General features: G+C 49.2%; 3 protein-coding genes across 7 annotated transcripts in view; 2 read left to right on the top strand and 1 right to left on the bottom strand.

Annotated features, from left to right (window-relative positions):
- The first annotated feature begins 1,525 nt into the window (after positions 1–1,525).
- On the top strand, positions 1,526–7,766 carry PRICKLE4 (prickle planar cell polarity protein 4). 4 transcript variants are annotated; one of them, XM_030759534.2, is made up of 7 exons: positions 1,526–2,065; positions 4,043–4,189; positions 4,699–4,806; positions 5,505–5,642; positions 5,936–6,139; positions 6,716–6,920; positions 7,393–7,766. In XM_030759534.2, the coding sequence occupies exons 2-7, from the start codon at positions 4,055–4,057 to the stop codon at positions 7,764–7,766; spliced, it is 1,164 nt and encodes a 387-aa protein (XP_030615394.1). In that variant the 5' UTR covers positions 1,526–2,065; positions 4,043–4,054. The 4 variants fall into 4 exon arrangements, with proteins under 4 accessions (XP_030615394.1, XP_030615383.1, XP_022437595.1 ...); XM_030759523.2 differs by having other exon boundaries at positions 1,528–2,065; positions 3,159–4,189; XM_030759530.2 differs by lacking the exon at positions 1,526–2,065 and adding an exon at positions 2,090–2,164 and having other exon boundaries at positions 3,159–4,189.
- Positions 7,767–8,258: 492 nt separating this feature from the next.
- TOMM6 (translocase of outer mitochondrial membrane 6) lies at positions 8,259–9,665 on the top strand. The gene is made up of 3 exons (XM_022581889.3): positions 8,259–8,477; positions 9,022–9,126; positions 9,347–9,665. The coding sequence occupies exons 1-2, from the start codon at positions 8,269–8,271 to the stop codon at positions 9,116–9,118; spliced, it is 306 nt and encodes a 101-aa protein (XP_022437597.1). The 5' UTR covers positions 8,259–8,268; the 3' UTR covers positions 9,119–9,126; positions 9,347–9,665.
- USP49 (ubiquitin specific peptidase 49) overlaps positions 9,666–21,463 on the bottom strand; it is a 41,484-nt gene continuing 29,686 nt past the window's right edge. The window contains exons 3-6 of one of the 2 annotated variants that reach the window (XM_022581881.3): positions 20,798–21,002; positions 17,775–17,883; positions 17,013–17,218; positions 9,666–16,073 (exon numbers count right to left, since the gene is read on the bottom strand). In XM_022581881.3, coding sequence (XP_022437589.2) covers positions 15,883–16,073; positions 17,013–17,218; positions 17,775–17,883; positions 20,798–21,002 — 711 coding nt within the window. In that variant the 3' untranslated portion in view covers positions 9,666–15,882. The remainder of the gene's footprint in view (positions 16,074–17,012; positions 17,219–17,774; positions 17,884–20,797; positions 21,003–21,463) is intronic. The other variant, XM_089918754.1, reaches the window with a different exon arrangement.

Genomic DNA, 21,463 nt, shown 5'->3' with positions numbered 1-21,463 from the left:
TGAAGGGAAACATCTGTCAACTGTGGAACTTCTAGCTTCAATAACCTTTAGAGGTAAGTTTGTAGGACAAACATAGCTAAATCAACATTTTCCTCTTCTAGGACAAGCTCCTTTAATCTCACACGTGGAAGCTTGATAGATTTTCTGTTCTCCAAACTCTGAAAGGCCTAAAAGTTAACATAAATGCTAACAATCAATCAAAATTTCAGTAATCTGAGCCCTAGGTGGACAAGTCGACAAGCCAGTACCCTGGAGATCCTTGAAATCCCACCCTCCTGCTCTGGAAAAACAATGTCATTTCCCAGGGCCCCTGGTGCTCTGCATCCTTGGACACTTCCCAGGTAAAAGGACCCCTACCCTCTTGGTCTGGCTTACTCACTCTCTGGAAGGGGGCAGCAGGATGAGGAAGGTATGCACAGCCTAAAGGCAGACAGCTGGGTAAATACTGGGGCTTGAGCCACCAACAGGGAGTCTGGGGGTGAAGCCAAGAACTACAGGGTGCAAGATGGGGGAGGGCGCTGCACCTTTTCCTGTCCCCTTCACTTCTCTTTAAGATACCAGGACATATCACGACAGCCCAATGAGGGGGGTTACATCGGGTGGGAGGAGGAGGGGTCGCTGGTCTGAGACAGGTGTGGATTGGGGGTGGGAGTTTGAGGTTATAGGGACTCAAAACGTATGAGAGGGATCAGGGAAATGTGGACAAATTTTTTGGACTTGAGCACGGTGCAAGGAGAATGGGGGGCATGAAGACTCAGAGGAATTTCAGGGCGGTGGAAGCATTTGGGGGCATCCAGGAGAGAATGGTGCTCTGTGAGCGTATCAGGGGAATTTGCAGGAGTGAGGGGTTCTGAGGGCTCCAGGACACATGAAGGTGTGTCCGGGGGTGGGGGTGGGGTGGTTCTGGGGGCTTAGAGACAGATTTAGGTAACAGGCGAATTTCTAGATACCGGGAAGGAATAGGGGAGGTCAGGGCCGCCCGTTGTCTCTGGATCCCCGCCCCCAGGCCCGGGTTTCCACCGCCCGCCCGCCCGCCCGCCCGGGGCTTCCTTGGGAGGGAGTGGAGACTGCGGCGCGGCGCGGTGCGGCCTCGGCGGAGCCGCCTCGCCCCCGCCCCGCCGCGCCCCGACTCACATCGCCCCGCGGCCCGGGCGGCGCCGGGCCCCGCTCCCGGGTCCCGCTGCAGCAGCCGCCGCCCGCCCGGAGCTAAGGCCTCCCCGCCCCGTGGCGGCGGGGTCAGAGGTCACCGGTAGCACAGACGAGACGCTGCGGGCGGGCGGACCCGATCGGGAGTGACCGGCGCGCAGCCTAGAAGGTCCCTTTGGAGGACTTTGCAGTAGGGCGCAGGGAGCATGCGCAGACGCCAGAGGGCGCTCAGGGCCAGTGACTGAGAGAGCCTGGCGGGGGCGGGGCGGAGCCTGGGGCGGGGGCGGGGCTAGGGGCGGGGCTGAGGGGGACCAGAGGTAGGACCAAAGGTTTCCACTCCCAGGATCAGAAAATGTACCCGAGCGGCGGGCGGGGCGGGGGAGAAACACGAAAGATTGGGGGAGGAGCCTGAAGGGATGGAAGGAAGAAGGGCAGGACTAGGGACCCCAGAAAGGGGCTGGGGACAAGGGGGAGGGAACTAGGTGGGGGTGGGGCCACACAGAGAGGGGCGGGGCTAGGAGACCAGAAGGAAGGTCTGGGGGGACCTAAGGGCTCCGAAAGGCGTTCTGTTCCGCGAGTGCTTGAGGACCCGGCATAACGATGGCTCCCGAGGGTCTGCTCCGCGCCCGCCGGGACGCGGTCCCAGTGCTAAGCCCATGGGCACGGAGGCAGTGGAACCTGCACACTTTCCACCCGAGATCCCTCAAATGCTTTCCTTCAGTCGGCAGCTCTAGGCCCCGCCCCCCGTCCAGCTCTACCAGCCCCGGAGGGGCTGGCAGGGCCCGCGGGGGGCGTGGGAGCGGAAGGCGCGCTCCCGGGGCGGGCAGAGGCGGGTATCGAGACCTGAGAGCGGGAACTGGGTGAAGGGCCTGACGCCAGGGTCTGTCCAGAACTGCCCGGACAACAGCGCGCAGCGAGGGTGAGACCCCGGCGGAGTTCCTTCCCTTCCCCTAAACTCCCAGCAGCCAGACTGGGAACCCCAGGTGACTCGGGAACCACACCGCTTCCCACTTCGGAGGTGGGCCCCACATGCCCAAGAAAAAACTGGGGATCTGTCGAGAGGGCACTTGGCGGGACCAGACACTTCTCTTCTCCTTCTTCCTCTCACTGTCCCGGGAAACCTTCCATCCCTTACACCCTCCCCCTCCCCCTCCACTTCCCAATCTCTAGACTCTGCCCTTCAGGGCAGGGGTGGGTTGGGAAGGTAGAACTCCTGAGACTGGTTACACCTGCGCGGGGGGCGGGGAGGGGGTTCAGTGTTGTCCCTTTTGTAAGGGGGGAGGGGAATTCTGGAAGGAATCCAGCACATAAGTGGGGTCCAGTGCTAAGTGGACGTGGAGTTATGCCTCCCTGGGGGGATGAGGGTGAAGGGTGAAGACTGATTTCTGAGTGTTGTTCCTGTGTGGGATGACTTCATGCAAACTAGAACTAATCTGGAAGAGGGGTGCAAGTTTCTTCTGGGGCCCCAGATACCCTGCTTCGATGCCCACCCCCTCCCCCAAGCATCTCTTGCCTCCTGGAGCCCTAGGGGAAGTGGCTACTCCTGGCCCTGGGTGTGAACAGCCCATCCTGGCTGCCTTCCACAGGAAACCTGATCTGAGGGACAGAACAGGAAGGAAGCAGATGGGTGTGGAGCCAGGAAGCAGGGAAGGGTGGCACAGGGCGGGGCTCCGAGCTGGGAAACACTATAATTGTCACAGTCCAAACCCTGTTCCCAGCCCCAAAGCTGGGTCTTATAGAGGCCAGGGATTTGGTGATGCCCTCCTGTGCCCAGCTGCCGTTAGAATCCAACCCAGCTCTCAAAGGCAACCTCCTCCTCTAAAGCTTCCCTTAGCCTTCTAATGTGACCTCAGGCAAGTTTAACCTGTTTGTTTCAACCGTAAAATGGGATAATAGAAACTACCTCACAGGGTTGTTGTGAAGATGGACTATATTATGTAACATGCTGGAAAAGTCCCTGGCACAGGGTAAACATTCTAGAAAAGTTTACTCTGTTTTTTTTTTCTTCCTAGGGTGCTGTGTATATCTGCCCAGAACCCTGGCCCCATCCTGCCTGGTTTCATCTGTGCCTTACCCCGTAGACTATGAGCTCCTTGAGGGCAGGGCCCATCCCTTTTCTACTTCAGTAGTCACCTCCTATCCCCAAGATACTGTGGCCATACCAGGGCTTGCCCAGAGGAGGGCTGAAGAGATGCACTTAGAATTATCCAATGAAGTTGCCACTAGAGATAGAAGCACAGGATTTTGTCTGTCCTGGAGGAGCTGATAGACTAGATGAGGAGCTGAGAGAGACACAGGGAGCAAAGAGAAACGTTAGGTGCTAAATCTTGGGGCACCCACTGTACTTATTTCTGGAGTCAGGGAAAGGAGAGTTGGTATAGGCTGGATAGGCTGAGAAGGGCCTCCCGGTGAGGTGATCCTTTCACCCAGCCCAAGCCTGCAGCGGGGAAGCAGGGAGAGACGAGGAAGTAGGTTCACTGGGTACTGCTGAGTGTACAGTGAGGAGTGGTGGGAGCTGTGGCAGGGGAGGTGGGGAACAAGGGGCCAGTCTACCCAAAGGCTCACCAGAAAGGCAAAATGCCCTCTCCCTCCACTATGGGCCTCCTGTTTCCTCCATCCCAATCTTGGGAGACCCCCGAGTTTGAGCTTCAGAAACTCTGGAGCTGAAAGGTTTGGCCTCAAGATCTGGCTCTGCCATTTACTAGCTGTGTGACCTTGGGCAGACCATGTATGCCTTCCAAGCCTCAATTGGGCCATCTGTAAAATGGTGATAAGAATACCACCTGATTCACATAGCTGTGGGGAGGACTGAAGGAGATAACGTCCAGAAAGCATTTAGCCTGCCTAGCACACTGTCGTGGCCCAATAAATGGGAGGCGTCTTGTTTTCTGTGCAGACTTTGCCACCAATGTCACTGCTGAACTCTGGCTCGCCCCACCGAGGGGAGAGGCTGACCCCTCCGGAGCCAAATCCACCAGTCAACTCAGACAGCAACCCAGGTCACGTGCCAGAGGAGGACCCTGAGGAAACCTCTGCTCAGGTGGTAGGGGTCCTGCCCTTCCCTCTGAGACCAACATCCCCTCCATCCTTTGGACCTCTTCCCATTTCCACCGAGTGGGAGGTAGTTAGCCTTTGTGCCCAACTTCTTGCAGCCCCTTCTCTTTGCAGGAATCCTTGTCCCTACAGCCCTCTCAGGACACAGGGGTTCAACTTCTTTAAGCTTATCCACATGAATACATGAATACTCTCCTAGGGGGTCTGTGTTGTCAAAGCAGAACCTAGGGACTTTGCCCCTAAGGAGTGAAAGGGGTGATTTCAAGCATAAGAAGGAAGCTGTTTTGCAGTGTGCCCCCCCTGACCTGCCTCAATCAGACCATAAACATGGGAGTGGATCAGTTGTCCTTGTGATCTTGAAGGAGGATCCTCCAAATGGAGGGGGGTGCTTGGATGTTGTTCCAGATTGGTGAAGAGGTGGCAATGAAGAGGGAAGGAAACAAGGGGAAGGAAGGAAAAGCCGAGCTCTGCTTCTCTCCTTTTGCTGCGTTTCCTCAGGATCCTGAAGTCCTGAGCTTGGGGAACCCTGGCCTGGACACCAACCAAGCCCCCAGCTGGCCTGGACTCCGGACCCTCCTGCAGCAGCTCCCTCCACAGGACAGCGATGTGGGTCTCCCTCTCCCCAGCTTTCCTCTCTCTTGCCTCCCTTTCTTTACTTACCGTGGGAAGAAGTTTGGTCCAAAAGGCAGGGGACATGCATTTAAGGCCTAGCTTGGCCACTAATTGGGGGAAGTCATCCCCCACCCCCAGCCTGAGCTTTCACAACTACTTAATGGGTGCAGTAACATCTGCTCTGCCCACCACAATGCTTAGTTGAAGAGCAAATGAGAAAATGGACATGACCAGCTTTTGAAACTGATAATGGAATGCACAAATGTAGAGAGTATGGTGGTTAAGTATTTATTGAGGGCCTCTGTGTGCCCAGTCTAAAGGCTTACAGTTCAGCTGGGGAGGCGAGGCAGGAGAATATGGAATAAATAGGGAAAATACAGTGGGAAGTGATATTAAGCTACAGCTCATTGGGAGCCAGGATCTAAATATATGGAGATGGGCTAAGTACTGTAGGGCTGTCAGGACCTGAGCGATCACCATTCCTGGGGTGGGGGGAGTGAGACGGAGGTGGACTTATGCCAGTTCTTTCCCTCCTTCCCTCTCCTCAGTACCCTTCTGTGCTGTTATCTCCTGCACCTCCCTGAGGTTTCACAACCTTCCTTTGACCCAGCAGCTAAACCTCTCCTCTCCAGTCAAACTTCAACGTTGCCTGCTGGGGCTCTCCCGGTCACAGTGGACCTCTGTTTCTGCAGGAGCGCTATTGCCTGGCCCCTGGGGAGGAGGAGCTGGCTGAGCTGCGGCTCTTCTGTGCCCAGCGGAGGCGGGAGGCCCTGGGACAGGGGGTGGCCCGCCTAGTACCTCCCAAGCTTGAAGAATGCACCTGTGAAAAGGTATGTAGCACCCTCCCCCCAATATTCCCCTTCCTCCTCTTTGCCCTCTCACTTCTTCAGAAGGGGCTGGCTTCTGGGACTCTGGAGGGGGAAAAGGGGTTTGGGGATTGACAGTTTGGCAAAGCTTAGGAAAAAGGGAAACCAAATTTAGGGGTTCTTCGTGGAGCCTGCGGTGGAGGTGGGCTTGCCAGAATATGGGGAGAACAGTTAGGTTGAGGCTGGGATGCAAGAGCCAGGAGAGAAGGTAGGAGGGTTGTGTGGCCTCTGACCAGCGCAGCACCCGCACCCCGCAGTGCAGGGAGCGGCTGAGGCCAGGGGAGTACGGAGTGTTCACAGCTCGGGCAGGAGAGCAGCGCTGCTGGCACCGGGCTTGCTTTGCCTGCCAGGCCTGTGGCCAGGCCCTGATAAACCTCATCTACTTCTACCACGATGGGCGTCTCTACTGCGGCCGTCATCACGCAGAGCTGCTGCGGCCGCGCTGCCCGGCTTGTGACCAGGTACAGCCTCGAGGGGAGGGGCTGGAGGGGGTCTGCCCAGGGTCCAACGCGGCAGATGCAACGGGACACCTCTTCCAGTACCACGGAGTGGGGAACAGAGAACTAGGAACCAGCCTGGGAACTTTGTATTCCCTTTGCTCTGACTTGAGCTCTGGGCACCTGGGACTCGTTGCCTTTGTGCCCTCCCTCACCGCAAGCAGAGTCTCCCAAATTTTCTTGGACTGAGAGGACTTCTCCAGAGCGGGAACTCTTAGACAGACGTTCATCTCAGTACATCGGGTGCCCAGTGCTGGGCCTGCTCCTGCGAGGAACTCCCTCAATGTCCGCACAAGAGGCTGCACGGAACCCTGGGTTGGGCGTCCAGGAGACCCAGGTCGCACTTCTTCAGGCTGTGCCACCTGCTAGCTGGGGGACCCTGGCTAAGCCAATCAGCCCTCCCCGCATCCGAGAGTGGTTGAGTAGATCAAATGGGAATGTCTGTAGACGTGCTTTAGCGTCAACTGGGTATAAGGCGTGGTTACTGGATGAATGAATGAGTGAATGAATGAATGAGCCGTTCCCCTCTCCCTCTCCCAGCTGATCTTCTCCCGCCGCTGCACCGAGGCCGAGGGACGGCGCTGGCACGAGAACCACTTCTGCTGCCAGGACTGCGCCGGGCCCTTGGGCGGGGGACGTTATGCCCTGCTGGGCGGCGGCCCCTGCTGCCCCAGCTGCTTTGAGAGACGCTATTCGGATGCCGGCTCGAGTCCGGCCCCGACAGTGGAAGGCAGGGCGTCCCCGGGTAAGGGAGGAGAAGGTGCAGATCAAAGGGGAAGGGGGCAGCGGCTTGGGCTGGGCTGAGGGGGGGTTCTCCCGGGCTGGGACCCTCGTCCCGGTCCCACGCCGTCCCGCCCCTCCAGCAGCGCCCCCGTCCCCCCCACCGCACCCCCAGACCCGAGCCTCGGGGCCCGCAGCTCTCACCGCGCGTCCCTGGCCGGAGCGCTCCGAGGGCCTCCAGAACCCACCCCGCGCCGCGGTTGAGGCTGCGGCGCGGGACTCGCTCCTGGGCTGGGGCCGCGGCCGCCCTCTGCTGGGCGGAGGCGGGGAGGGGCGAGGAGCCGGGAGAGGACTCACCGCGGCGGCGCGCAAGGCCCGGGGGCGGGGCGGGAGGCTGGGCCCCGACTGGGACTGGCTTCTGGCGGCCGCCCCGCCCGGATCTGGGAGAGGGAGACTCGCGGCTCTGAGATGGGCGTTTCTGACCCGGCCCGGAACAGGGGAGGCGGAGATCGGCGGATTTGAAGATGGGCACCGCGCCCCGCGGAATGCCGCGATCATCTCCCGGGCAGCCCTTCTCGCTACTGCCGCCAGCTCCAGTCTGGAAACCCACAGGGGGATGCTTGGATCCAGCCCGGAGCAGGAGTGTAGAGCTGGGGACCAGGAGGAGACACCCAAAGGGCAAGAGCAGGGCTGCCCAGAGACTCCTCTTGATCCCAAGGAGGACGCTTCCTGCCCCACCTGCTCCTCTTCCTCTGAATCGGAACCCGAAGGCTTTTTCTTAGGCCAGCGCCTTCCCCGGCCCTGGGAGACCCCCGGCAATCTCCAAGCTGGGGACAGCGACACCTCCAGGAAGCATTGCACCATTTGCTAGTGGCGCGGCCTGGAGAAAGGGTGGCTGGGGAGGTAATCTGTACGGTGAGAGAGCAAAACTCTCCTCCCCCTATAAAAATCCTAGACTGAACGCCATCAGGGCCCATGGCTGGGAGAGGCGGCGAAATGACAAATTTGGAGTGCTTCCTTTTAGCCCGCGCATTCTATGACTTTTCATGGAGACTCTTGGGGAGCCCCATTCCTTAAAGCTACGCATCCCCTGCTGAGTGAGACCCTACCCCACCCCCACAGGCTAGGCAGCCCCATCCTCAGCATCCTCCTCCTGAGCCAACGAAGTGATCACTCAGAGACCACCTGTGACTGGCGGTGGGCCAGCCGAAGGCCAGGAGGGAGCCGGAGGTGGAACCCGACCAGGGGAGGTTGGAGCTGGACGGCGCTCCTTGCCCGGCAGATGTCGCGGACTCGCAGCCCGGGAGTTCTCGCTCCCGGCGTTTTACCAAGCTCAAGCCACTGCGCCCTCTGTCGGCGAGTAGCCAGCGGAAATGCGAGGCCGGAAGTTGCGTGATCTGCTGGCGCCGACAAGCGGCGTGGTGAGAGACCTTGCGGAGCGTTGGGGTGCTGCTATGGCTTCCAGTGGGGCCGGCGTGATCGCTGCGGGCTCGGCAAATGAAGCTCCCGAAATCCCAGACAACGTGGGAGACTGGCTTCGGGGCGTCTACCGCTTCGCCACCGATAGGAATGACTTCCGCAGGTAACCGAGGCACGGGACCTTGGTCGCTCTCCTGCCCTTGGCGCACGTATGCATACCTGCCAGGTTTCCTTCTTCGCCGAGGCTGGGCCCTCCGGATTATTTACACCGCCAATATCTCGGCCTTTTCGTGGCTCTGGCTATGCTTTGCTGAGGTCCTTGACCGGGAGAGTTTCCCGTGCGGCCAGAGCGCTCCTTTCAGTCACCGGGCTCTGTCTAGAGAATCTCACTCTGCCCGCGGAGACCCGGGGGGAGGAGGCGCCAACACGTCAACAGGCTTTTCGGCCCTGGACGAGTACTTAATTGGGTTTTGCATTTGACCCTACTCTTACTAGACGTAGAAACGAACCTTAAATAACCATATGGGTCTTGGGCAACCTATTATGTAACGATCGATGCTCTTGCGATTCTAAAGTGTTTTTGCCTTGGGAGGGGGCGGTTTCCAGGGTGGTGATGGGAAGCTTCCCCCCACCCCCCAGCCCATCTTTCACTGACCAAAGACACGTGACTCAGTGACCACAGGGTTAAAGGGATGCATTTTTTCCAGGAACTTGATCCTCAATTTGGGACTCTTTGCTGCCGGAGTTTGGCTGGCCAGGAATTTGAGTGACATTGACCTAATGGCACCTCAGCCTGGGGTGTAGCCGTAAAGGTAAGCATTAACCAATGTTCTGCCCGTTTTAGGAGTCCTAGAGACTGGGATAAGAAATAATTTATATCAGCTATTCACAAAATAATAGATAAGAGACTTGATGTAAAACCCTTGGCTATTCCTAGTTAGATGTGTCTCCAGATGTTCCAAGGGATGAGTCTCTTACCAATTTCCCTCTAGTGATTTTACATTTCTAATGCCACCTGTTGTCTGACTGCAGACACATGGAACCCCTGTGCTGTACTCGAACCTTCCAAAAACAGAGCCTCCGATCTGTGACCGTCACAAGACTTGCCCTGATGGCGGCCGAAGTTTGATTCAGATGGGCACCTTTGCTTCCCTGCTTGATTTCCTTTTCTTTGCTGAGTCCACTCAGAACACCCTTCTCTGGTCAGCAGGTAGGGTTCAGCTAAAGTGTTGTCCTGTGTTCTGTAAAGTTCTGTACATAGTTCCAAAGTTTCTGCAGGGGATGATCTTTGCTCTTGTCCTGAGGAATATTCTAATGGTATTTTAACAAATAAAGACTGTACACAAAGACAGCCATTTTATTCTTTTAATAAGAAACTTCGGCTTACAAAAACAAGGTGTAAAAAGTCAAGACTTACAAAAATCATAAAAACATGATTTATATTTCACACTCGAGAGAGACAGGAACAAGCCCCAAACATGGATTGTAACAGAGATGGTTTGCTTCATATTAAAAAAGAAAAGGAAACTGCAGCCACCGTTCACTGATGCTGGCGTAGGATGAAGCATGTTGTTGCGGAATTCCCATTTTTGAGCGGTACTAAGGGAAGAAGTCATTTGGTGTTGCATAGCATTTTAGTGCACCGGGTGGGTTTTCCAGGCACCAGGGAGGCATTGTTGCTGTAGTACAGTGGGATTTGAGGGCAGTGAGGTGCAGGTAGAGGCAAGGGGTAAGTAAGCCTGGGCAGTGGGCACTGAAGTGACACTGCTTGAGGAAGCTGCTTCCTTCACAAGGAAATAGATTATTTTCTGACCCTAAAATTCATGGTAGTGCCACTGTCCAGGAGTGTGGGGTTCTTTGGAAATGGAATATGTAAGGAACTGGCATGGAAAGAATCACATAGGCTTAGCAAGGTGTGGACATAGTGACAGGCTCCCCTTGGCAATTTTTCTAGTTGATTTGCTCTATTAGGCATTTAAAAAAAATACTACTTTTCCGTGCCGAGTCTCTTACGGAACTGGTATGGGATTAAAGGACATGAATTGGAAAGGAGGGTCAGTATAAATGCACCACAGTGGCCTAATTGTTAGTTGACACGTGTTGTCTCTAGCAATCTGTTCACTAAAGGTAAACAGAATAAAATGGTCCTTCTTGATCCTGCTGGCATAAATGTGGTTAAGAAAGCTGTTAGGGAATTAGATTTTTTATATGTTAAAGAAAAGCACCATTCTCTTATGAGCATTAATCAGGGAGGAGGTCCCATCTCTCAGGAGGAAGGAGTTTGAGCTTGTATGAATTCAGGCCTGTGGCTGGCTTAACATGAAGGCAGGATCCTTTAAGAGTCTACACGGGGGCCACAGATGCTCTGACAAGTTCATATCTAATGAGGAAAGGTAACATACGTGGAGCAAGGCTTAGGTTTAAAGCCATCACCCCCGCAAATGGTGACCAGGAAGGAAACTTTTAAATCCCTTCAGCCTGCATCAGACCATTGCGCTAACACTAGAAATACCAGCACCTCCTGTTCTTTATAGGAGTGAAACGTACATCCTTGAAGTCTGCTACCTGATCTATTCATAATTGTGAACAGTTCTTTTTGATAAAAATTTTCAAAGCTAAAAATCAAAATCTGGCCAAAATTAAAGACATGGCAGCTTCCAAAAGCATAATTCAAGTTTCACTTAAAATTTAATGTTTTAGCTTCAAGTAACAGTGCCACTGTTGGTTTATAAAGCCATAAAGCTGGTAAGGTAAAGTTTCATTTAAACTGCCTTAATTCCCGAAAGTGATAAGAATTTTGCAGATTAAAGCTACCAAATCTACAATTTCCTCAAATTCTGATGAATAATTATTCCATAAATGAAAGTGCTGGTTTTCATCATTTCAACACATTTCTCCTCAAGGGAATTCAGTTTCACATCCTGTCACACGGTGTTTAGCCCAGGCTAGTTAACACCGTGTGACAGGATGTAAACACATAACATAGTATGACAGTACTATGAAAATCTCTTACACAACCTAGTTAGATCTGAAATAGAAACATGCCAGCAGAATTCAGTATGGAGAAAGTCCACAAAAATGACCATTCGCTTCAATGCTCTAGTGGCTGTGGTGTACTTAGAGCAGTGTTTGGGTTGAGTACACAGTGGTTAAAGTCAAAGCCCTAGACCAAGAAAATGGTGAATTTAAACGTGGAAGATATAAACTAAACTCACAGTCATATTCAGAAGGCGCTTTTCAGCTTTAGTGCTAACTTCAAAAAAGAATCTGAACCACCAGGGAGATTCATACTTACCTGGTAAAGAAACTAAGTGGCCATGGGAGGTTTTATTCCAAAGATACAACCCCCTCACCTAATTAGGCTGAGGGATCCAATTATTATATGTGCTTCGAGTGGTAAGCTTTTTAAACACCCTTTGGTGAAGTCTTGGAAACCTTAAGGTGGGAGTAAAAGGAACATGCTGTGTTTATAGCCCTGCAGGTGAGCAGGCTGGGTCTTTTCCCCTTCCACAGCCACTCGGCACCATCCCAGTCAGCAGCTGCCAGGGAGTGGGGCTGGGGAGCTGGGACAGGTTCTTTGAGCCTTCTTTTTTGCATATTACACAGTGCACTGGCTTGCCTTACAATCTAAAGGTTCACATATAGGGTATTGTGTTCTACACTGCTTCCTGAAATTTTGTGCAAAAGAACTTCAGAACTAATGAAGGTACCACTTCAGGAGGAACCGTTTCTGTTTGACTTCTACCATACGTTGCCCAGCATTAGAAAAACTAAAAGACCTTCCTCTGAATATTTGTGCTCTCCCAACCAGCTGGAAAAGCAGCCCTTCCACTTATAAGATATAATCCCAGGTAGGAATACAGTATATGTTTAGGAAGGGGTAGCCCTCCCAGCCTGATTTTAAAAAGGCCTGAGCTAATGATTGGAACATAAAAGGGGTGGTAAAAAAAGAATGGGGTACATAGTCTGCCTTGAAAAGGACACACTGATGAATAATCAAACACAAAGATTTTGGATATTACAATTAAAATTTCAGAACTTGCTGGTAAGAATAATTTGCTTTCACACACACAAGATATGAAATGCTTTTAAAAAGTCTGACACCAAATGTCCTTTACACTATACAGATCCATTTGCCACTTGAAATGACAAGAAGGAATCCTTTCCCTTAATCTTTTCAATCCCATGCAAACCATAATTGGGTACAAGGCACCAAATTTTATGAATTGTATAAAATTAGTTCACAAAGCTTTATCAGTAAGTAAAACAAACTCCATTTCTCCCTCCCTGCCCACCCACATCCCAACCCCAAACACCCAACCAGGTTTTCATTCTGTACTACTGTTGACCTCTCTTGTGTTTACGCTGGGACCTGGCTAGGGCCATGCTCCACTGCAGTCAACCCACCTCATTAGTTCTTGCACTCTGATGGGACTGTAAGCATAGCCTGAGCGGGGAACTCATACAGTCAATGGCTCTAGAAGCCTTGCCATTCAAAACAAAAATAAACTCTGCTGTTGAGTCCATAGGACACATTAACACTTCTGTAGTTTCCAATTTTATTCATGACATTGTAAGAGACATCTGGAAGTTCTTTACAGTGTGGCACTGCCCCCATCAGCCTGAGAGGGACTGGATCAAAGCAGGCAAGAGGTCTGCCCACCTTTAAATAAGAGTTCAGTTCTTGGCCATTTGAGGGCATTCCTAATCTTTTTTTTTTTTTTTTTTTTTTTAAAAAAAAACACACACACTAGCATGGATGCTCTCAGAGGCAACCACAAGTATGAGGGTCAAGCTAGATTGAGGTAAAATCCTTTTTGAGGGGCCAGGGTGCATTCACCTTGGCTGGCTACAGCAAAAAGTAAACACACCAGCCAACTACAAAGGGTTCCTAGAACGGGACTCCAACTACTTGTCTGGGAAAGAAGCAGGCTCGTAAGGTTCAGTTAGGAGATCTTGGGTTTGATTTGGCAGTATCTAGTCAACTTCTACCCGGTTCTTATTTTCTTCTCTTTACAATGTTTCTACTTAAAGTAAGATGCAACTAAGAAATTCATCTACTTCCAGTATGTAAATAAATTAAAGGCAAAGGGACATTTCCCTCACAACAGCCATTGGCTTATGCAGCAGGAAACTCTTTTCTTTAATTAAAATCTCCATAAATACTAACTTCTCAACAGCGTCTAGTGCTGCTGCCTCTGGGTACCTGAGGTGTCTCACTGCAGGGGCACCTTCAAGTGTGTGCAGCTCATTGAGGTATTGGTTTCTATTCCAACTCATTTTAAATGATTTTGTTAATTTGATACAATGTGTGCTCAGCTAATTTAAGCACTTATTTTACAAAGTCCTTTGCTTAATAATCCTTAATACTTGGTATAAAACTATTTTTAAGAATTAAATTTGAAGATCTTTTAATTTTCTATTAGATGTTTATTTTTCTTATTTTCCCCTGGACAGCCTGAGGGATGAAGTACATGCTCTATTAGTACTTCTCCATTTGTAAGTTCTCTTTTTCTAGAATAATAAATATAGCATTCAATGAAAGATGAGGCACAATTTATATTTTCCTTCCCTTTTTACTCTCCTTGGGTTTTTTTGAGTTAATGCGCTTTTCTCTTGCCACCAAAAGTCATCACCGATCATGTCAACTTAAAAATGTGGATCTAGAGGATACAGCCTCACATCAGAGCCTCTGACAGCATGGGCAGCTGTGACACTTTAAAACAGTGTCCAGGTGAGGGTAAGCCCGGGCCAAGCTTGTACAAAGAAGCCTGCAGTAGACAATATAAACCAAATAGCATAAAAAATGCCATACGCTATCGCTTCCAAATAAAAGCTAAATATTACAGAAACCTCACAGTGTTGGAAAAAGCAAGTTTAATTTAAAATATAGTCACTCCTCTTCCTTATCAGGGTGAGCCATTTTCTGTCTGATTTCCTCCAAGTCTCAGTGCTGTCTGGCAGGTCCTATGGGAGAATTCATCTCAAAAGAGGTCAACAGCAAATGCTACAGATCTGCTTGGGAAATGTGGTTCCTCAATATCGCTAAACCTTTGACTCTCATTCTTTAGCCTTTCTTTTCCCAACTTCCCATCCCTCCCCAAACTCCCTTCACATCCATCCTCTTCAGGTGGCAACTGTACTTCTACCTGAATTGAAATGTTAATATGACATACTCAGTCAAAAGATGAGCATTCAGAGTGACAGGCTGAGGCGGGCTGCAGCACTCCCACAGTGAGAGTTACGGTTTGCATTCACTTTTACTAGTGAGTCTAAGCGAAGGACTGAGAAGGGAAGTTCAGTGGTGCCTGATAGGGCAGAGAGTTTCCATCTGGGCAATTTCATGCCACTTAGAAACTGACCCAGTTTAAAAAAGAAAGATCTATTTTACTAGCACTGGAGTTAAGGACAGGGCACTCTTGCTTTTTTCTCTGATGGATTGAGTGTGGGTGGGTAAAGAAACAGTAGGGATTAGCAGATTTTGGAGGAAACAGGCCAGGACTGTCAACAATAAACTGTTCAGACATACAGGAGGAGGATTCCTAAGCCTCAGAAAAGCAAAAGCTCCCACATCTTATGAACAGGAAATAAGCTGCAGGTTAAGAAAAGCTGCATGCTGCACCAAGGTGAAATGGGTGACAGGCATTTAGATAAGCCCTGGACCACTGGCTATCCCCCCACCCCCACCCCCTAACTGAGTTCTGAGAAGGCCTCAGACAACTGACCCAAAGACCAATTTAAACCAAACTATGTGCTTGCCCTAGACTTGAACCAGGGATTTGCTACAGAACTAGGTAGCCAGGAGTGCCCTTAGGCTCAGTGTGCCACAGAGAACATGTCATGTACCAGTTTCTTGCTTCCCCATGTGAACTGACTCCTTCTTTAGAATGAAGGGATGTTCATGCCATCTCAGAAGATGTGGTATGATTAAATGACAGCAGCAGCCAGGGAGAGTATGACACATGAAAAACCTCCCATTTCACATGGAGAAATTTCCTCCATGCATCTCATTCCATTCTTCAACTGCTATCCCCTAAAAAAGGAAGTCTGCAGATTTTTAACCCTTGAGGGCTACTTCCATTGTAGGAAAAAATCCTTAGACTTCACCTTCCGCCTTGGAACCAATCCTATCCAGCAAGCTGCCAGCCCAGGGCCCCTCCTTGCGTGCTCTGTCGAGGGCTGCTCACATCAGGAGGGTTCTTCTGGTGCTGCAAGGAGTCCTGATTAGCAGGGGAATCATGTAATAGAACATGGCTGGATATGACCAATTCACTCCCTCTTCCCTCCACCCGGATCCCTCTATATTCAGAAGCAGCTGATGAAAGAGTCTTCATAGAAGTTACTCCTTTTGATTTGTTTTAACGAAGGAGGGAATTTCTAAACCCATTTAAAAGAAAGTTGCTACAAATTTTATGATAGCACACGAGTCACCTGGCACCTTCTGCTCTAGACCCAGTGACGCAAACCTAGTAATCTGTTCCTGCAGTAAACCTTATTTCCTATACGAGGAAAGATGTATAGAAACCAATAGTTTAAATGCAAGCCAGTCCTCGATACGTGCCTCCCATTCAGGGGAAGGTCCGTGGTCTGCCCTCATCGTTGTTGCTGGACTGCACCTGAGTTTGGAGTTGGGTTTCTGAGATTCTTGCATTGCCCTGAACTGTTCTTTGAGTGTAAAAAAGGATGTAGGCTTGAGTTTTGCACACTTCCTCGACACTGCATACATTCAGCTTTGAGTCATTGCAGTGGACCCAAAAACCTAGGAAACCAAATGAAAGAAAGAGAGAAAATGACTACCCAACTTATATTTCAGTCACCAGGCAAACAAGGAGATGAGGAAAGGGACAGAGGAGCTCTGAATAGATCCAACCCTTGATTGTTGGTGGTGGATGAAGAGAAAAGTAAATGAAACCAACAGACTTCCCTGAAACCACTGGTTTTAACCCCGCAAGCCCCACCACAATACTGCTTGCAGTATCGACCGACTATAATTTTTGTCCTCATTTCATTTCATTCAGTCTTCTTCACTGCCCATTAGGGTTTTCTACAAAGACAGGAGACTGGGGGCTAAGAGATGGGAAAAGGAGGAGGAGGAGAGGGGGAGTGTAAATAGAAGTGATAAAGGAACACTTAGAAGGAATAAAAAGTTATTTTTTACAGGCTCCCTCTGGCTACCCCAAGGGCTGAGGGGTTCACGATGGGTACACTACTGAAAACACATTCGCAGCCCACCTGCCTCAGCGCAGTAGCTGGGAGGCTCTGCTCTGAGGGCAAGGACTGAAGGCTCCTTGGGAAGGGCCTTTTTAGTAAGTGCTCAGTAAATGTCCTCAGCTTTGTTATGAGCTGAGGCTAGTGAGATTCCATGAAGTTAGATGGGTCATACTGTTTCTGCAAAACCAAGAATGAAACTGAAGTCTGCAGCAGAAGTATTAGTAACAACAATAACCTCTAACATTAACTGACCATTACATACTAGACACGGTGCTCAGCACTTTTACATGTTAGTTCCTGTCAATTCTTAGAACAATCAAATGTTGTTACTTAGTGATATATCCAAAATTTGAATCCATCTTTCATAATTCTTTCCACTGGATTTTAATGTATGTAATATCCCCCTATAGATTAAATAAAAGGAATGAAATGTGGACAAACCAACCCTTTTTTGTGTCCCCCACCCCACAGAGTAAAGCGCACGCACCTCCCTCTGTGTTGTAGCAATAGGCTGTGTAGTGTCCTGAGCCAAACCCTTTCCCGTGATGCATGACCACTGCGGAGAGATCATAGGCAAAGGTCTCTTTGTCAAGAGAGGAGAGCATGTCCCTGCAGCAGTAAGGTTCCATGGTTAATACCTGGTCAAAGGCGACATGGACCCCAATCTTCTCTCGGTGATTACGGCCAGACCACCTAGAACATGGATATAAACTTCTTACTAGTAAGAAATGGCATGTGTGATCAGAGACAGAGGTAGGTAAAACAGGGAATGGAGAAAATTTAACCTTCTGGATTTGGTTTTCTTTCACAACAAGACAGTGGTAATCAATGTTCACATATATTTCCTGTGAATATTGCATGTTCTCTGAAACTAGAAATCCCTGAACAAGCAATTCAGGCAATACTCTTTTTGTACTTTACCTCCTGCCCTCCTTTTCACAGATTATCTCATACTTTATTCTGAAGATGAATCTATAAAAGCCCAAGCGAGGCTAGGAAATGTTCAAGCACAGACACCCAAGTGCAGGCTAGCTGATTAAATAGGACCATGAGAGCAGAAGCCCAGTCCTGGCCCCCGACATCAGCTTGCTTCACTGGGCATGAACCATACACTCCATGGAAAGCGTGAGGCCTCTAGGGAACAGGCTTCTCCTCCCAACACCGAAGAAGACATCTGCCTTCGCCAAAGCCTTTGAAGTAGCTATTCCCACAGCTCACAGCCACCTGGGACGCCCCAGAGCAAGCTCACCTGAATCTTTTAAGGTGCAGCCGGAGGACCTGAGGTAGTCTGTAGATCATTAACTGCTTTCTAGCTTCACTCAGAACAAGGGGTTTTGGATTGGATTTTCGTCGTTTGCCTATATGGTTTGGGAAGGCATAAGACATAGATTGTGAGGAGACTCATTCTTTCCGAGCTATGGCAGAGACAGTGACTTGCCACTCGATATGCATTCTTCTTATTTCTCAGTATTAAACCTCAATTATATTTGGGGCAGCAATGTGACCCTCTCTAAGACTGCATTTCCCAGCCTCGCATGCCTGCATGGAGTGGCCACGGAAGTTCTGGTTGAGATGAAAGGAGTGATTGTGTGGCACTCTTGGGATGGCTGCTTAAAGAAGGCTGACTCAGTTGTAAGGTGCATCCTTTGTCCTTCCCACTGTCTGAAAGGAATCTCAGTTTCCTTTCCTGTGAAATGGGGGATAATGCATATATTTCAGCCTTAGGGAAAAGGTAAGAGGACACAGGATTACTAAAGGACAGCGTGTTTAAACAGATTTTTCCCCCATGCTTGTGGCCTATACAAATATTTAGAAAAGAAACTGCTGGTTTTATATTTTTATTGTTTTTTAAAAATATATTTATTTATTTATTTGACTGCACTGGGTCTTAGTTGTGGCATACATGTGGGATCTAGTTCCCTGACCAGGGATCGAACCTGGGCCCCCTGCATTGGGAGCATGGAGTCTTACCCACTGGACCACCAGGAAAGTCCCTGGTTTTATATTTTTATGCCATACCTATTTTCTGAAACATGTTTCTTGGTAACAGCACACTGCTAGACATGCAGGACAAGGCTGACAGGCTGGCCAAATACACCCAGTCCAAAGCAGAACCAGTGCTTGAGACTCCAATTTTGTTTCTAAAGATACTGAATTGTGGGTGAAATGCATTTTTAAATTACAGCAAGTAAACAGTGGAAATGAAGTTCTCTTAATTTCCATCAGAAGCCTTCTCTATAACCATTTACTGATGACTGCTCTATTATATTAATTAAATCGGTGAATGGATGGGAATATAAAATTAGTGGTCCACTGTGGTGCCTGCTAATTGTCTTTGAGCTGTTGAAATCATGGTCTCAGTGTCTGAAGAGCTTGGCATCTGATTTCGACGTCCTGTCTGTACCACTCGAGAAAGGTAGCAAGTCACAGCCAGATGACGTATCAAGGAGCTTTCTGTGACAATACGATGTGGAGCTGTTGCTTCTCATAATAGACTGCAGCTTTTACTAGGGCTGGTAGTCATGATATGTGAGAGCATGAGCGGAAAGAGAATTCAAAGAGGGGCCTGGCCTTATTTTACATTCCTGTTCACCAGCAGATTTTTGAAAATTACTGCAGCTCTGCCTGGGAATCCTGGCAGTGACTGCTACTCTCAGCAGAGGGAGTAAGTGAGCTAAGATGAAGACAATAATAGAATATGGCTTTGTTTCCCTAAAATGAAATTCACAAAGAAAAAGATATTACTGATTCAATTGAGATTGATCAGTTCTGTCTCCCATTTGATTAAGCTGGCCACACAGAAAGGTGGAAGACTGAAAGTTTTGAAAGTTTCACAAGCAACAGATCAATGCATCTCATCCCTTCACCATAGCTTTCCTTCCCTGCTATTTGAACCTGTCTATAGAAATACTGAAAAATGGGCACATATGGCAACCGGAAAAACAATCCTTTCTTGCAAAAATTAAAAAAAAGTACTTCTTGCATAATCTATCAAGTCCAAGAATGATACAGTTAAGGCTGTTAACATCCTTCTGTTCCTTACAAGTACAAAGCTTTATGAATCACTATTTTAAAAAGAAAAAACAATGTGGCAACCAGAAAAACAATCCTTTCTTGCAAAAATTTAAAAAAAGTATTTCTTGCATAATCTATCAAGTCCAAGAATGATAGTTAAGGCTGTTAACATCCTTCTGTTCCTTACAAGTATAAAGCTTTATGAATCACTATTTTAAAAAGAAAAAACAATGTTCTAGTAAGATAATTTAAGTCACTGCCTTTATATCTCAATATGGAACAGGATAGGTGAGTTTATGGTTAACCAAATACAGCACTTCAAATTTTGTTTTAAAATGGCAAAATGATAGCAGGTGTGACTTGATTTTTATCCTGATTCTTCACAGAGAACAGGTTTCCCACGGTGTACTACTTTAAAAAACCATGTGCAGAAGTCTTAAAAGGGCTACCGTAAAATTGTCGTTCCCAAAACTTGTAGTCCAGACTACAGTATGGCTGCAAATTGATTTCAGATCTCTGCACAATCCATTCATCTTAGTTTCCAAATCTCTATATGCCAGAAACCCAAACATCAGCTTCAAAGTATTTGCTCTGCATTTCCTCTGTCCATGCTGGGTTAGCAAAAGCAGTAAGTGTTAGTGTGGTAAGACATGGGGGTGGGGATGGGGGGGTGCATAAGATACTCACAGAGCCATATAGAAAAAATTCCACTTTACAATTAAAGCCATGATAGAGAAATACTTCCTTATGGCCCTTCTGAGATGTGAACCTTTCAGGCATGTGACAATAACTATGAAGCTGCCATAGAGCAATGCACCATATGACTTCCTTTCTTGGTTTCATTGTACTTTAAATCTACAAATTCAGGACAAAAGCACACTTTTCTGATACTACAGCCTCAAACAGGCTATGCCACCTAAACTTTAAATAAGAAATGTCAGGGCTTCCCTGGTGGCACAGTGGTTGAGAGTCCGCCTGCCGATGCAGGGGACACGAGTTCGTGCCCCGGTCCGGGAGGATCCCACATGCTGCAGAGCGGCTGGGCCTGTAAGCCATGGCCACTGAGCCTGCGCGTCCGGAGCCTGTGCTCCGCAACGGGAGAGCCCCCAACAGTGAGAGGCCCGCGTACCGCAAAAAACAAAACAAAACAAAAAAACCCACTCAATATTACAGTGTTACTTTTGACTAAAGTGGCAAGTGAAACACCTTAAACTGATATTCCAGTTACACACACCCACCCCTACCCCCAGCACTCACTGTTACATTGGTCACAAGCGTAGATTCTCCCTTCCAGAGCCTCTGTCTCTGTGAACTTGGCCAGCATCTCAGTGAGCAGGCACTGAGTCTGATTCAAAGGGATAAACCCCTTTTCTATGCAGTGATAGCGTTCAGGGAATTCCAGGGACAGATCCCAAAAGGGCTCGATGGTATTGGATTTGTAATTGCATGATACACATGTGACCTAGAATGAAAAGATTGGTTTACAGGTTATATAACTTCCATGCTTCCCACATACATTTTTGCTAGCACATAACAACCAAAACTAAGTGCATAGTTTTCCAGAAACATTTAACTGTAATATTAAAATAATAAACATAACTTTAAGAGAATTAGAGCATATTACTTCTGGTATGTATCTCTAACCATGACGCTAGCTGGAACTGGAAAACCACACAGCAGTTATTACTACCTACCCCTTTCTCTCTTCTCTCATAAAGCATGCTTTGCCATTCAATGCTGCAGTATTACAGATGGAAGTTACCATGGAGGCAAGGCATCATCAATCTGAGATGGAGAATTTGCAGATTCCTGTCTGCTTCTCTCGTCCTCATACTCTTGTTCTCTCCAGACTTTGCTCCTTCCATCCAGTCCAACTTGCCTCTTTTTGCCCTTGTTTCTTGCAGCATCCCTACACTGATCCCT

The sequence above is a fragment of the Delphinapterus leucas genome, chromosome 10 (assembly GCF_059928025.1).
Source record: "Delphinapterus leucas isolate spDelLeu-1000000601 "Yukka" chromosome 10, BTC_Dleu_Yukka2, whole genome shotgun sequence".
Classification (NCBI taxonomy): Eukaryota; Metazoa; Chordata; class Mammalia; order Artiodactyla; family Monodontidae; genus Delphinapterus; species Delphinapterus leucas.
Note: the sequence above shows the minus strand (reverse complement) of the source record. Positions and strands in the feature narration are given on the sequence as shown.

What these genes read in the sequence shown, in the direction of transcription:
- TOMM6 (XM_022581889.3), top strand. Translation starts at nt 8,269, where the DNA reads ATGCGAGGCCGGAAGTTGCGTGATCTGCTGGCGCCGACAAGCGGCGTG. An exon ending in GATAGGAATGACTTCCGCAG is followed by an intron (nt 8,478 to 9,021) that starts GTAACCGAGGCA and finishes CATTTTTTCCAG; the next exon opens with GAACTTGATCCTCAATTTGG.
- PRICKLE4 (XM_030759523.2), top strand. Translation starts at nt 4,016, where the DNA reads ATGGGAGGCGTCTTGTTTTCTGTGCAGACTTTGCCACCAATGTCACTG. An exon ending in AGGAAACCTCTGCTCAGGTG is followed by an intron (nt 4,190 to 4,698) that starts GTAGGGGTCCTG and finishes GCGTTTCCTCAG; the next exon opens with GATCCTGAAGTCCTGAGCTT. An exon ending in GGAAGGCAGGGCGTCCCCGG is followed by an intron (nt 6,921 to 7,392) that starts GTAAGGGAGGAG and finishes GGCCCGGAACAG; the next exon opens with GGGAGGCGGAGATCGGCGGA.